The sequence below is a fragment of the Ambystoma mexicanum genome, chromosome 1q, assembly GCF_040938575.1.
Source record: "Ambystoma mexicanum isolate Mex_15411 chromosome 1q, UKY_AmexF1_1, whole genome shotgun sequence".
NCBI lineage: Eukaryota > Metazoa > Chordata > Amphibia > Caudata > Ambystomatidae > Ambystoma > Ambystoma mexicanum.
In genome coordinates this window covers 765,563,302-765,580,107 of record NC_090922.1, presented here as the reverse complement: position 1 = coordinate 765,580,107, position 16,806 = coordinate 765,563,302, and the positions used below count along the sequence as shown (strand labels likewise).

General features: G+C 42.7%; 1 protein-coding gene across 1 annotated transcript in view; it reads right to left on the bottom strand.

The window, feature by feature from the left end:
• The window catches only part of DDR2 (discoidin domain receptor tyrosine kinase 2), a 1,291,881-nt gene that overhangs the window by 735,010 nt on the left and 540,065 nt on the right, over positions 1 to 16,806 (bottom strand). The window contains exons 6-7 of the mRNA XM_069641352.1: positions 13,459 to 13,564; positions 11,538 to 11,721 (exon numbers count right to left, since the gene is read on the bottom strand). Coding sequence (XP_069497453.1) covers positions 11,538 to 11,721; positions 13,459 to 13,564 — 290 coding nt within the window. The remainder of the gene's footprint in view (positions 1 to 11,537; positions 11,722 to 13,458; positions 13,565 to 16,806) is intronic.

Below are 16,806 nucleotides of genomic sequence, written 5' to 3'. Positions count from 1 at the left end.
TACTTTAAAAAAAAGGTAGTTATGGGAACTCATGGTCAGATGGTATATACATCACAGATAAGGTCCTAGATAGCAGTCCTCATTCATACCAAGAGGCGTGAGTGAGTCCAGGCAATGTATCCAAAAGAGTTCTCTCTGTGATAGTAGTTTTTGTAGGTCTCCTCCTCTAGGAAGTGGGTGTACTACTTCCAGTATCACCATTCTCATTTGTGCCACTGTGTGTTGGTGGTCTCTAAAGTGTCTGTACACTGGGGATTTGATATTTTTGGTGCAAATATTAGATCTGTGTTCAGACCATCGTTCCTTGGCCTTTCTGGTGGACTTTTCTACATATTATTTCCCACAGGGACAGCGCAGAGCATAAATTAGATTTTTGGAATCACAAGTAGCAAATTGTTTTAGTGGAATTTTCTTCCCAGTATTGCCATGTCGAATATGATCTCCTTTTATTACATTAGAGCAATGTTGGCAATTGAGGCACGGGTAAGTACCATTTTTAGGTTTGGACATGAGGGTTTGGTAGCTTGGTTTCCATTTTTCTGCTTTAATCAATTTGTCGCGAAAGTTTTTTCCTCGCTTGTATGCCAGCATCGGGGGTTCCGGGAAGGGGCGGTTCAATTGTGGGTCTGTTATGATTTTTTGTGTATAATCCGTTTTATCTGAAAACTCTGACTGGAGTACTTCAGTGAATGAATTAAGTTAGTGTTTTCATTTTTTTTTTATCTTTGGCTCAAGTAGGTCTTCACGACTTTGTGCTTCCGTTCTTAGTATTGCTTTGTTGATCAGATCCTCTGGAAAACTCCTATCTTTGAATCTGGACTTCATAATGATGTACTCATCCTGTAATCTGTCCACTTCCGATGTGATTCTTTTGACCCTGAGAAGTTGGCTATATGGTAAGTTTTCTTTTAAATGTTTAGGATGGAAGCTTTGGAAATGTAGGGTGTTGGTCACATCATTTAGTTTCCTATAGATTTGAGTTTTGAGTTCTGTGCGTGTTATTAAAATAGTGACATCAAGGATATTCACACTTGGTTTGCCAATGTCCATTGTGAACTGAATTCTCTCATTACAACTGTTTAAATATTCCCAGAATGTTAGAAGTTCTTGCTCAGTTCCTTTCCAAATTTCAAAAATATTGTCGATAAATCTACACCAACTTTTGACCTTATCTTTCCATATTGATTCATTAAGAACATGAGTGCACTCAAAAAAATACATAAATATGTTCGCGTAGCAGGGTGCAACTGATGACCCCATAGAGGTACCTGAAGTTTGTAAAAATAATTGTCCATTAAATCTGAAATAGTTATTAAAAAGGATGATATTGATAAGTTCTATTGCCAATACTTTGTGAATATTTATTTCGCCATGTTTAAAACCATTCCAGTGCTTCAATACCTTGGTTGTGTGGTATTGAAGTATATAGGCTACTTACATCCATTGTAAAGAGTAGTAAATTGGGTTCATCCATTTTCAAGTTCCTGATATTTTGTAGAAAGCGCGTGGTGTCCTTAAGATAAGTTTTTTTTTTTTTAATCAGAGGTTGGAGTGCGGTGTCAAGATAAACTGCCAGGGGATAAAAAATGCTTTCTGTCCCAGCAACGATCGGTCTGAGTGGAGGATCTGTTTTGTTTTTATGAATTTTTGGAAGGCCGTAAAAGACCAGTGTCACTGGATTTTTGTTGATCAAAAATGTACTCGCGTTTTCAGATATGAATTTGGATAAGTTTGAACCTCATACACCTCATACACCTGAACCAAACGGGAATACCCCCAGAACCTAATCCTGTGTGAATCCTTCGTTTGTACATGAGTTTCCTGCAATGCCACTACGTGGGGCTGTTCCAGCCTAAGGAAGCGCTCAACTTTTCCCCTCTTTATATGGGAATTAAGCCCATTCACGTTTAGTGACATGAATTTCAGGACGTTGACATTAGCCATCTACCTGTGTCATGTTGGTCTGGAGAGTCCCCGGGAACCTTCTCAACCTTATTCCAAACGTTTGGAGCCCCAAAATCTCCCCCCATGAGACCCATTTGATGGCACTCAAGTCTGAACCTTGAATCCTGAACCCCTCCCGCCCCCCCCCCCTCGACCCCTTCTAGGAGGGATCGGCTGGCACTCAGCCCCCCTCGTACAATAAACACGAGAGCCAACCCCAATACCAGACCCAGAAAACACTCACGCGGGAAATCCCATTCCCATTCCAAGAATGCCAGTCCCTCCCTTCCTCAACCTGCACTCCATAGCAACATAAATCCCCAGCCCAGCCCGACCCCTTAAACAGCTTCCATTAGGGCCCTCCCCGGCCTCTACTCAAAAACGTGTTAAACCCGTCAGACTGCTATGACACCACCGGGGAACCACTCTGCCCGGCCCCATCTTCAGGAGTGCATTCTTTAACCTGTCGGTCGGGACACGGGCCTGAACATCTCTTCCGGCCCCTCCTGCGCTTAGCTGTAGACCACTCCCATGGTCTGCGCTGAGACTGCTGCTCCCCCTCCCCCTGCGCGGGGGGTAAGGGTTGGTCCTCCAAGCCCAGCAAGGCCAGGCCCTGATCGCAAGTTGTTATCTTATGTTGAGAGCCCTGCCAGGCGAAGGACAAACCAAATGGATGTGCCCATCTGTAGCTGATCCTCTGAGATCTGAGAAAGGACAAAACAGGGCCCATTCTTCGCCTCTTTATAAGCGTAATCCTTGCCAAGTCATGGTACAGAGCGATTTCCTGGCCATTATAGGTGATTCGAGCCGCCTTTCTCGCTCTCTCCATAATTCTCTCCTTCGTCGCATAACTGTGGAAGGCTACCAACACGTCCCGAGGTCTGGATCCCGGGTCCAAGCGTCTCGGACCTAACCCTGTGGACCCTATCAAACTGCATGTCAAAATCCAGGGTGACATCCAACAAGTCGACAAATATTCCTTTCAGCACGGATGGGAGGTCTTGATCTTGGATATCCCCTGACAGAGGATTTCACTTGAATATTCGCCCTTCTAGACCTGTTCTCCAGGTCTTCCGCTTGCAGCTCCAGGTTTTGTGTAGCCACTGCCAATGTCTCGAGTAGGGTATCCACCTTTCTCGCATCTTCCGTCAGTTCCTGGATGGCCGTCTCGTTAGTGTCAATTCTCTCCTCGGCCTTTTTGACGTCCCTTCTGAGATCGCCTAGGCTTTCAGCCAGGTCCTCGTGTAGTTTGTCCATCTGTTGTTGTCCAGCCGCCGTGATCTTCTCTAACAGATCGCCCATAAGGCGTGAGAGTGATTCCTGGGTTAACAGTGTGTCGCGGCCCTCTTGGGAGGGCCCGGCAGAAGACCCGGCCAGCCCCAGAACCGAGTCCCGAGCTTCCGTGGTATCCATGTCCTTGGGCCAAAGTTTCATAAGGGTACCCTCCGTAGCTTTCCTGGTCATCTTTCCCTGGTTAGGGCATTCCTTCCCCCTGTTCCTGGACACGGCCAGCCCAAGTGGTAGACGAGAGCGAACGGTAGCAACGTCCTCAAAGGCACCCCCTGGACAGGGGCGGCGCGGGACCCGGGACAAGGGCCACACCGGACCCGCACACTCCTCTGGGGCAACCAAGTCGGGGATCCACAGCCCCACCCAGTGCCCCACTTAGCCGGGTATACTCCCCGCAGCTGGAATCCCCGGTGGCCTTGGGGCAACCGCGGAAGTGACTCCCCTCCAGTGGCACCAGAGGTCTACCACCGGAGGGCACAGACTGACCAACCCCCCTCAATGCTCTCCGATCACGATGCAGGTTGCTGAGGGTCCGCAGGGCAATCCACAGAAGCAGCCCCCCAGCGGGGACCAGCAGCCAGTCCACTCGCCCAAGTCCAATATGGCCAACCGGGGGGAGGACCACCCCACCGCCTCCAAGCCGTCAGCAGCAAGCCTCCAGGCCCGCTCCGCTCCACACAGGCGGCCCCCCCACACGGCCCCGAGAGGGGGGCGCAGCACAGGCCTGCAGATCTTTTGGAGCCCGGGGGGCCGGCAGCAAAACCCCAGTAGGATGCCCGCCCAGGCCCCTCGATGCCCGCCGCCAACCTCTGCCTCTCCTCCGGTCCGCCACCAACGCGCCCGACAGGCGCCGTTGCAAATCGAGTAGCGGTCTACCCCCAAGCCGCCCCAACCTCACTCCTCCATGAAGCTCTGGGGGGCCACCACAATCCCCGGCGGACCCCCGCCCGGGGCTCTCCAAACAGCTCCACTGGAGACAGGCACCACCTCTGCCGCTCCGAACAGTCCCGAGGTTTCACGCCGCCGCGGGCCCAGCTCCACCGGCCGCGACCTCAGCAGGGACCCGGCTCTCGGCCCCTCCCCCGCGACTCGGGGAACCAAACTCGCAGGGAGCGGGGGGCCGACAGGAAAGCACCAGTGGGGGCGGTACAGACCCCCCCGTGGGGCACCAGCTCCTTCCCCACTCCGATCAGTGGCCGCTCGCTGCACGGCTCTGCAGGCCCGGACCCACGGGCACTCGCAGCACCAGCCGCTAGACGCACACCAGGTGCTCGGGTCCCGACCCGGGTCACACCAGCCGCTGCAGGGGGGCCGACAGCCGCCCGTTCCGACGCCGGGGAGGGCCGCTGGAACAACGGGCAGGCAGCATTAATCTGTGCGGGTCGGGAGCGCAGAGCGGTGCGTCTTCCCGACTAGGCGGCCATCTTGGAATCCGCAAAACGAAACTTATCTTAAGGACACCATGCACTTTCTCCAAAATATCAGGAACTTGAAAATGAATGAACCCAATTTACTACTCTTTACAATGGATGTAAGTAGCCTATATACTTCAATACCACATTACCAAGATATTGAAGCACTGGAATGTTTTTTATTAAAACATGGTGAAATAAATATTCACAAAGTATTGGCAATAGAACTTATCAATATCATCCTCTTAAATAAGTATTTCAGATTTAACTGACAATTCTTTTTACAAACTTCAGGTACCTCTGTGGGGTCATCAGTTGCACCCTCCTACGCGAACATATTTATGTATTTTTTTGAGTGCACTCATGTTCTTAATGAATCAATGTGGAAAGATAAGGTCAAAAGTTGGTATAGATATATCAACAATATTTTTGGAATCTGGAGAGGAACTGAGCAAGAACTTCTAACATTCTGGGAATATTTAAACAGTTGTAATGATAGAATTCAGTTAACAATGGACATTGGCAAACCAAGTGTGAATTTCCTTGATGTCACTATTGAAATACCAACACAGGACTCAAAACTCAAATCTATAGGAAACCAACTGATGTGAACAGCACCCTATATTTCCAAAGCTTCCATCCTAAACATTTAAAAGAAAACTTACCATACAGACAACTTCTCAGGGTCAAAAGAATCACATCGGAAGTGGACAGATTACAGGATGAGTACATCACTATGAAGTCCAGATTCAAAGATAGGAGTTTTCCAGAGGATCTGATCAACAAAGCAATACTAAGAACGGAAGCACAAAGCCGTGAAGACCTACTTGAGCCAAAGATCAAAAATGAAAAAACTAACTTAATTCATTCACTGAAGTACTCCAGTCAGAGTTTTCAGATAAAACGGATTATACAAAAAAACTGGGATATAATCATACTCCTGCCTCAATTGCCAACATTGCTCTAATGTAATAAAAGGAGATCATATTCGACATGGCAATACTGGGAATAAAATTCCACTAAAACTATTTGCTACTTGTGATTCCAAAAATGTAATTTATGCTTTGCACTGTCCCTGTGGGAATTATTACATAGGAAAGTCCACCAGAAAGGCCAAGGAACCATGGACTGAGCACAAGTCTAATATTCGCACCAGAAATATCAAATCCCCAGTGTACAGACACTTTCGAGACCACCAACACACAGTGGCACAAATGAGAATGGTGATACTGGAAGTAGTACACCCACTTCCTAGAGGAGGAGACCTACAAAAACTACTATCACAGAGAGAACTCTTTTGGATACATTGCCTGGACTCACTCACGCCTCTTGGTATGAATGAGGACTACTATCTAGGACCTTACCTGTGATGTATATACCATCTGACCACAAGTTCCCATAACTACCTTTTTTTAAAAGTACCCTCCACCTTAGTCCTACACATGACCTAGCTAAGTATCTACATGTACCCTGCAATTTATCTATGGTGATTCACTACAGTAGATACCCCTTGCTATGGTTTACATTCTGTGTAATATGTACATACATACGTTCTGTTTAAATTACACCTCATATGGTGGATGGTATTGTTTTTACAACATTTTTTTAATATTAGGACATCCTGTGGAGATATTATATATCTGATATTGAAAAAAGGCTTTGCAAAAGGCTATGTTAAAATGTTACCACATGTGGTTGAGTGTTTATGTGAACAATGTGTCATAAGTGCTTTGCATTACAGCTAAGTGTAAGTTATGTAAACAGACCTCTATCTTTCTAAGCGAATAGACACCTAAGAGGACTGGTAGATTGCACGTACTAAGCTCGACCCTCGCTCATCTCACGCTATATCCTTTCACATTTTTTAGGTGTGGGGTTTACTCATTCTCTCTTTTATATTCCTCTTTAAGTGTTCACACTTACTTAGCGTTAACCAGTCTGTCTCACATTCCGTGCATGTGCGGTTAATTTGTTGACATGATTTTCTGACACCGGCATCACCGTGTCGTCAGATCCATGACGTATTTCTATTAAAATGCCGATCTACACGCATCCTCTTTCTTTGGTATGTGTGCGTTTTGTACATAATTTATTTTTGTTTCTTACTTCTAAAGTGGCCACGCTCACATAGCGTTAATAAGTCTGTTTTCAATCCCGCGCATGCGCGGTTATATTGTTTACATGGAGTTCTGACATCGGCATTGCCGTGTCGTCATAACCATGACGTGGTCCTATCAAAAAGCCTTCTTGACACGCATGCGCGTGGAGATGGTTCCCGACGCGCATGTTTGTTCATACGTCATTCATGAATTAGGTATTTAAGAAAACACACATTGAGTGAGCTGCATCCGCCTTCTGTGGGATGCGGCACACCATGGTTGCTTCACCGGATTCTCTGTACTGTTTCAAGTAAGTGTCACGGTTGATTCCGACAGTCTTGCCAGCACGCCCTCTTCACTTTGGGCAGGTTTAGCTTATCCTTACTTTTCCTCTCTAGATGACTTGACTCATTTGCAGAACCATCCTTTGAGAGCCATTCTTTGAGAGATTCCGCCTCTCCTTTCATTGATCAGAACTAGATGTAAATAGAGACCATTTCTCTTCTTAATCATTTCTCCTCCTACTACCACTTTGGGTTTACACATGTTCTATTTATTTAGCGTTGAGACGAATGATTTCTCCAAAGCATCCGCTTTTTGTTCCATTACCATAGTTGGTAGGTAACATTTTTCAATCCTTCTTCTATTTTGTTAAGATTTTCCTCTCAGCCCTCCAAGGACCCATTCTAAAGTTGAGTTTTTTCCCCTTTGCAGACCAGATTGGTTAGAAGTTATGGTTACGACCCTCTTACAAGTGATTCCACTGTAGTAAGAAATAGCTGACTGTATTTCACTAGTATCACCACAATTGTTGGATACACTTGACACTAAATTATTTATTTCTTGTATCGAATAATAAATGATTGAAATGAAATTGTAATGTACAATTTATATGTAATCATATATGCAGCTATACTAAGCTGTACTTTTTTCTATCTTTCTCTAGAATTTTGTGCAATATGATTTTGCCCCTGAAGAAGAGTTTATACTCGAAACGCTTTGGGCCTAAAAACATTGTATAAATAAATTGATTGATTGTTTTTTACATGAACCCTGTGAGCTGGGTATTTACTCTCACTGCCCCACCAACTGAACTATGGATTGCATTATATGCATTAAATGTTATGAAATTGGTTATATATAAATAAAAGTGAATTACTGATCTGCTCCACAGATACTAGATAGTGTGCAGGGGACGGGAGTTCCTAAATCTCTAGGAACAACCACATTTTGTTCTCTCATTTATCCAACCTAGTTTCCAAGGTTGAGCTTTTTCTCCCCCGCACCGCAAACAATCTTCAATCTAAAAAAGGTTACTTAAAATTAATTTTGTTAAATTCTTTTCCAAAACATAGGTGTGCCCTGGTGTTTGTGTTTATCTGCTTATTATCTCCAGGCACTCATGACCACATCTTCCCAACATGAATTCCTGATCCAACACTTTAATTCTAGGCAATTTTTGCCTGCAATGTTTTGTCCACATATGCATATACTATGCTGTTAAGATAGTGTCGCGAATTAGGCGCTCCCTTCAGAGATGCATGTGGTCCTGCAGTCACAGGTTTGAATTATAGAAGGGCTGACTCAGCCCTTTGTCCTAGCAGGGTCAACACACTGAGCACCATTAAATTGCGCAATATAACATCAATTCAATTAGTTTTATTTTACTCATACCCACTTTGGCCAGAAAATTACATTAGAACAGAAAAATATGGGCCAGCTTTCCCAACAGCTGCTAGGACACAGATGTACAAAAAATGTAACACAATATGTGAGCAATCCATGCATTTGGGCGAAGTAGGTCCTTGTATGAGAATTCAAGATGAAGGGACAGCTTAAGCGTTTTTCCTGGTAGGAGCCAGGAGATGTCATGCAAAGAAACTAGGAATCTAGTTCCATTACAGATCAATGTCGTGATCAAGACAACACTTTTCCAACCTCATGTAGTAAAAACAAATCTAACCAAACCTGGGCAACAATCACAAGGTGTCATTTACCCAGTAAATAGTAAGTAGCAAAACTGACTACTGCAACAGACTCTACCTGAGACTCCCTGAATGCCAGATAAACCATCGCCAATTGGTTATACACAGAGCAGCCAAACTGATGTTTGGCCTTACGTAACAGGACCAGCTTTCTGTCAATATAAGAATCCACCTCGAGCTGCTGAGCATGATCCACAAGACTTTCAAGAGGCAAAAAAGGGTCAGACTGCCTAAGCAATAGTATACCACACTATCGGGCATCCTCCTACCTCAGATCTGTATAGCCAAGAAATATTCTAACTGGGCGGTCAAAGAAAAGCACAATAGGAAACAAACGCCTGCTTCTTCAAAGCCAAGCTGTCTGGAAAAACATCCCCAAGGCCATCAAAGGTGAACAGAACCACAAGAAATGTATAAACCTGAAAGATAAAGTCCTGAATGACCAAATGAATAGTTAATTCCTAAGCAACCAACATCTTCTACTTAAAACCCATTGGAATCTTTTTGAAGATATTTAAAACATTTTCGCAAGAAGGTGCTTATTGCACTGCAGTTTAAATAAATTGTGCCCCATTTGTTTCCTTCGTGCAGCATGTATCCCAACCTCTTAATACTACACTCTGTCCATTCCAAGGCTCTCCTCCCCTTTCCTGCACGCCTTTTTCTTTTCTTTCCTTTTCTTTTTCTGTATGGCGCACATGTAGTAAAAATCAAATCAAATAAATGTCAACGTTAAGCCCCTGAAAAAATACATACCATTGTGAAGAATTCTTAAGTGGTAGACCTTTACTGGAAATTGCCTTTTCTGTCTGCATGTAATGTCTGTAGCAAAAGTGGACACCCAGGATCAGGATAGCCACAGGTTGTGTCCAATTGCTCAGGAGGAGGGTGTTCACTCACAGGCTTGGATATGGCATCTCCGGCTCTGGTATGAAAACATCTCATAGACTCTTACATATGGACAGATCACAGTCAAGAGACAACTCACAGTCTTTGGAATGTAGAAAGACCACAAGCTCATGTAAAGGGATAGCATATACGCTCTGGTAGGGGGACAGCACATTAGGGCCGATTGAGACAGCAAATGGGATCAAATTGGGGACAGCCACTGGGCCCTAACGGAGACAGCGCATGGGGTCCAAACCAATCAGAGACAGCACGCCGGGTCAGGTAGGGGACAGCACACAGGCTCAGATAGGGGGACAGCACATAGGGTCCGATCAGGGACAGAAAACATGGTCAGGTCTGAGACATATCACATGGTCAAGTAGGGGAACGCACACAGGCTAGGCATCATAGGCCCATTGACAAGGAATAAGGAACTTGAAGGTACAAAGAGCTGTGGTGTGGGCAATCTACAAACGCAGGAGTTATGAACGAGACAACAACAAGAAATTAGCATCAGCATAATAAATACACATAGAAGGGGTGGGTCTCTCCTTTGCAACCACTGAATAGCTCAAAAAGAACGGGTAACTGACGGATAGGCGGATGATGTATCATGGAAAGTGTCAGAAAGTGAACCAAAGTCTTCAGAGGGGGCGTAAAATGGTTGTAGACAGGTTCAGTAAGCTTCTTCACTCTAACATACAACCAGCAATTTTCCCCAGGCAGAAATATTACAGGCTCCTTAGACTTGACATTCAAGAGGTTAAGGTGCCTGTAGAGGGTTCAGTGGGGAGCCTTCAGACCGGGGCACCACTTCCTCAAACTCAAATGCAATCCATCACATACACAAGCATTGAAAAACCCTCGCCAACACTACTATCCTGTAGTTACACCAAATGTCACCCCAGATCTATAACCACATTCATCGTTATGCGCAAATCAGTGCCTGCAGGTAACTTCAGCCTACCCATATGCTGCTTGCCTGCAGCTCTACAGATCTATTTAGTATCACTGAGCCAAGTGCAGAGACTCGCAGGTACTGCAGTGCCAGCAACTCTACATGTGCTCTAAACCCCCTCTATAGGCCCCTGTAGCAGCCGAGCTGGCTAACCAAGAACCTTCAGCATCTGCCACACCTTCCTGAGTCCAGGTCCAGGAAGGCAGCACAGATAGTGCATCGTAATTTATGGAACTCACGGAACATCCTGATCTCCTCCTCCTTCTAATCTTCCTCCTCTCATGCCTGCAAAGCTTTGACCAGGCTGGAAGAGTGTCAGTTCCAGATTCTTTACTTACCCCTGGTCAATATGGGCTGGTCCCAATACTGGGCATGTTAAAGCCAGAAGAAATCACAGCAGCGTCGCTCCAAGCAGGCAGGGCGCGACAGCTTCAGGGAAGGAGAGCAGCACCACACTCATTTGTGCACCACCCGTCACTTTATGGCTCAATCGGTCATCAATTTATATAGTGCTGGTGTAATCCTATATCTCATGTGCATATGTATTATCATTATAACTATTATTATTATTATTATTATTATTATTATTATCATTATAATTCATATTCAAATTCTCTCTCCTGGTCACAACATTCACCACTTTTTCACTGCCCTCCAGAAACTCACTATTTTACAAAATTGCATAGTCCTCCCTCTGCCTTGAAATCGATTTTTCCATGGCTTCTTCCTTCCTTACCCATACTGTCTACACCATCCAGGCAATTTTATTGCAATTCATGTTAATTATTCTAGAAGGAAAGACCTTACGAAATGCATATACAATAGGTAACCAATTGACGTAAAATGACAATGCTGTGTATGTGAGACTATGCTTCGAGAATTAGATAGCAGGAGTGAAACAAGCAAGCAATGCAATTGGCTGAGTATGCGATTCCATCCATCTCCCTAAGGGGCGCCAAACCTTCATGGTAGTGAAGTTCCGGATGCGGTCAAATTCGAACATGATTTCAATGTAGCCGTTGGCTGTGCTTTCATTCCTCCACCCAACGTAGTCGTAGCCAGGCCAGACATGATACTCATGGGTCTGGGTGAAGTCATCAAGGCCGGATACTCCATCAGTGAGCTGACCAAGTCCCTCTGTCATGCTGATATAAGAGGCAGATCAGGAGACAGAATGTGTACCAAACTTAGGTGAATTCACAATGAGCAAACAAGTCTGACTATAACTAAGACGAATTCATGCAACAGCGCCTCGATGCCTTTGGGCTGTTAGTGAGCTCTACAGATCCAAAGAAATAAATATGTGAAGGATACATATTATTGAAAGATAAGACACTTTTAAATGTACTATTAAGATACAACAAATACACTAAGAAACAGTGAATGCATTACAAAACTGCAGCATATTTACACACGCATACCACCTCTTCAAATTGTGCCTACTAAATATTCAAATATTTAAATTGTAGAGGGTGAACATTAAGCAGTGCGCCACCCAACTATTCTGTTATTGAAGTTACTTTGTTCCAATTTTGTTATGCAAACAATTAAGCTGCAGAAACCTAACATAGATTGTTATTCACGAGATGGTCACATCGCACAGTCAATTATAACATAGATAGTTACGCAATATGCGCTTGTTCTTGGGTTTAAATGAACCACTAATCCAAAGATACCCTTATACCATGTGCATTTATCCACAAAGTGCATATATCCTATTTCATTCAAAAGGTGCCAATTCATCCTACTGGGGCACATGCATATGTCCCACCCAATTGTGGGCTTTCTCAAGGCATAAGAAACGAATGCTCCTCCAAAGTTGTTATTTACACAGATGCAGCATATATATCATGCTATGGTTTCACATAAATACATGTATCAATATTGTCATCATCATACAGGTTTTCATATACATCATTATATAAAATGTCCTGTGTTCCACTGAATGTTTCCAGCAGGTATTATCCTCTTGTGTTGTCAATCAGTGTTTGTTCACAATAAGTCACTACCCATATTTATGTCTACATACCTATTCTATTGTTGCTGTATATTGGACCCACATGCCTGTAAACAGATTGTGGAGGAAACATATGCATCTGCCCCAATAGGCTGATGTTGGCACTTCTTGAATGAAATAGGATATATGCACTTTGTGAATAAATACACATTGTATAAGGGTATCTTTGGATTAGTGGTTCATTTAAACCCAAGAACACTCACATATTACTTAACTATCTATAATAAATATTCAATGCACACTGCATAGTAAGTGGTTGGCCCAATGGCACTAATAATTTGACCCGGTGCCATAAAGTATATTCAGTATCCCCAATGCTAAGATGGAATATACGGAATATACGGCCAATCACCTGTATACTTTCTACACAGACACAATGTGGTCATCGTAAGAAACGGGGGTTACCCACTTCCGAAATTCTTTAATATGGGCATAGTGTCTGCATAGCTAAAATTGATTATGCTGTACACTAACTAACTAAGTCTATCCATAGCTTTTTCTTAAAGCAACAGTACAGATCTAATATGCTAGGTGTGACTAGAACCTACTTCACTGTCAATACATACTCTGCCACTAAAAAAACCGTAGGCCTCCACTAAACCTCACTCATTTCATTTGTTTTCATATACTGCTGATTTGTTAAGCACCTCAACTAAGCAATCATCCCCCAACACTACTCCAGTCATTACTAAAGCTGGATATGGAAACATTTGCATGTTACAAGATCCTTTAATATAACAAATATGCCCAAATGTTGCAATGTGCAGCCATAATTGAGTCTGTCTTCTCAAATGGCCGACAGCACATCTCAATTATGATCAATGTCCTATATGCTTCACTTTCATGTTTGTTAGTAGTAACCTACCTGTATCCAACTGCTCCGTCATAGATCGAATCATTCAGGTAAATGATAGTCCCTTCAGGCAAAACCAACTGCTGGCCAGACGGAGCATTATAGGACACCAACCCATCTGCAAAAATAGTAAGTATGCATTTTCATCCAAAGAAAACCTTAATCATAATGTCATTGCACTACAGAGAGACATGACCAATAAGCTTTTCTGATCCCTCTAATTAGGCAGAAGCTGAGCACCCTATACAAGATTTCAGGGAATCGTTAAAACTTGAGTGTGAAACGGAAACTTGTACGTTAAAATCAGGCATAATGGAAGTGAGTATATCAGACACATTCTGAAATAATTAACATTAATGGTGCAAATGGCAACTCCTTCTTGTGTACCAGTACCCAGCAACAGCAGAATTGGCCAATAAAAGGTAGAAAACTCATTTTGGGTACAGCCTTGCAAAACCTTCCACCAATTGTGGATCCATCTGTATCAGTCTCCAATTTTTCTTTAAGATACGTGCAACCTGAAAGCTTTGTGATGAATATTTCATCGGGTGGATAAAAGGAAATTCCACATTTTTTGGTTTAAGGATTATTAAATCTTGGCTGGTGTAAGCACCACTTCTTGCAAATGCTGTTGTCAAAATGTTTTCATGGTACCCACTCATACCGAAACATTCAGTCAAATTTAGACTGTCTCCTAAATCACCCATGCTTGCTTTTAAACGAGGCAGAAACCTTAGGGATAATTTGGTCAAAGCAGAAAGAGGTGCTACCTCGAAACAGATATTCCTCCAGAAACCTAAACATAGCACTTTTCCACGTTTACGTGGCAGCAACTGTAACAATTTCTCCAAAGAGGGCCACATTAGGTACCCAAACCCTGAACGTAAGATCAAGTTCTAACATTACGCCACATGTGATTCCAAGAATGTTATTTATGGGTTGATCTGCCCATGTGGTAAATTCTATGTGGGACAAACTGTCACGCAGCCAAGGAAAGAATCACAGAACACAAATCTAACATTTGTACAATAAATCAGAAGTCACCTGTTTTTCACCATTTTGACTTGCATAAACACTTGGTTGCACAATTGAGATATGTGGTTCTAGAGGTCATTCACATGCCATCGAGGGGTGGGAAACCTGCTTGTATCATGCCACAAAGAGAGATGTTTTGGATCAATGCTCTAATTTCCCTAGATCCATCAGGGATGAATGAGGATTTCAATCTACTACCTTTTTTATAATTGCTGATTGCTCTGGTTACATGAGCACATAATGCAAAGTGAAAAGTATATGATCAGACACATTCCCGTGATGTACAAATATGTTGTTTTTAACATGATATAATGCTTTAATACATTTGTGACATCGTGTTTTTAGATATGATTACATTGGCAGGCCTGCCTTTTTTCAATATATCTGATGTTAGTGGTTTGATATCATCCAATATAATTGCCTTACTAATTTTTCCATAATCAGGATATTGTCTGTCAACATGTTGTCTACTGCTCTTCATTATAATCATCACTAGCATAACAAGTTATGTAATCATTTTATAAGTTTCTCTAAATTATTAATCGCTAAATAGGTTGTTTTAGTGCATGTTTTGGTCATCAAGATTGGAAATATGATTTATCTCAATCAATCTACATTATCATTTTAATCATCAGAATCTATGGCTTACATTTATTATAACATTTTTACATTCATGCTCTCTGTTCAAATACTCCAGTGAGTTATAGGAATGCTTGGTTGTGTCTTACGTGCATTTAGAACTATGTGCAGTCCCTAGAGACATTCTTGCAGACTCCATATTGCGCATCACTGTGATCTAGTGTTCTCACACTCGATGATGTAGTGTGTAGGAGTCTTTGAAGACTGGCTTGTATTACTTTCTATTTAATCGTTACCTCTACATTAGACACTTTTTATGTTGTCTGACGTTTAAACACAACCATGTTGCCATTTATCTGCACTTCTTATGACATCAGTGCTTCATATTCAGTGTCCTAATTATTGCAGCCGTGTTCGGATATTGTTTAAGTTGGTTAGTTTTAATATTCATACACTCTCATCTATTACGTCAGGTGCACATCATGACATTAGATGTCATTTACGCAGGTTTACGCTGACAGTCTAAATAGCAGCCATTTTCTTGACACGTAGCCTTACTTTGTCCATATATTTGTTTGGATACTTATCATTACCATCAATGTAAGTGGTTAAAGACGGTTCTGTGTAATTATTTTAGTTTTGTCCATGCCCCTTTTTTTGGGTTATATCAGATTCTAGTTGTATATTCTTGGATTTTTTTCTATAGTTTCTACGAATGGACATACACTTCTCCATGTCACCATCTATTGGAGGTGAGAACTCGAGTTTTTGCTAGATGGGGATGAATAGATAATCTAGGTTTTGAGTAGTCCTGACTCAATTTGTCTACATGTGTTGTATAATTTGAATGTCCTTGTGGATACATTTGGTTACCTGTATTGACCTAGTAAGGAAAGCTTTGAAATGAAAGTATAGTTGACGCCTGGAATGGTTCATTACTCTGATCCATAGTGTCACTTTGTACCCTTCTGAATCTTTTTGTGATTTTCCCCTGTTTTATAGATTGGTGACAATCTGTCTGCTTTATTCCACTCTGTAATTGCTTTTGTCCGAGATCAGGTACATTTATTTTTATACACATATAGGAATTTTTTTATAAAATGATTGGATAACTTATTGATTAAGTGACATAATACTGAATTAATCACTATCTCTGTTTTTCTAGACTGAATTTAAGAACGTATGAAACCCCATGTAATGCATATGCTGCTGATTGAGGGACTGATTCCTGAAACGCGTTGAGCTTTTCTTTTTGAATTCAATTTGGATTTCTTTTAGACATTAAAATGTGTTTGCTCCATCATATTGTTACACTTATTTAGTCATCAAATACCTTAAAACTTAATAAACTGTTGAGTTGTTTTTCCAACTTTAGATAGTGTGCAGGGGATGTGAGTGTCAGTTATGACCCTCTGCGGGAAATGGCCCCTGTAGTGCCGATGGAAGCGAGCACCTTGAGGATTCCTCTTTCCTGCAACAAGATCCTCCTCTCTAGATCCCGTCTCCTCATGCACCGTTCCAGTTTCTTCTCCAATACATCCAACGGCTGATGTCAATATGCAACATTCTGTACCATCGAAACTGTCAAAGGAAGACAGGAACTGATGCCGGACGCTTCGCTACTCTCGTATCCCCGACATTTTAGTAAGTTAATTCTTACTGTCCTTGTTCGTGGCAAATTCTATTCTCTCATTCTTATCTAAACCCTATCTTACTTTTTCACGCTGTTCCAGCCTCTCTGTTGCT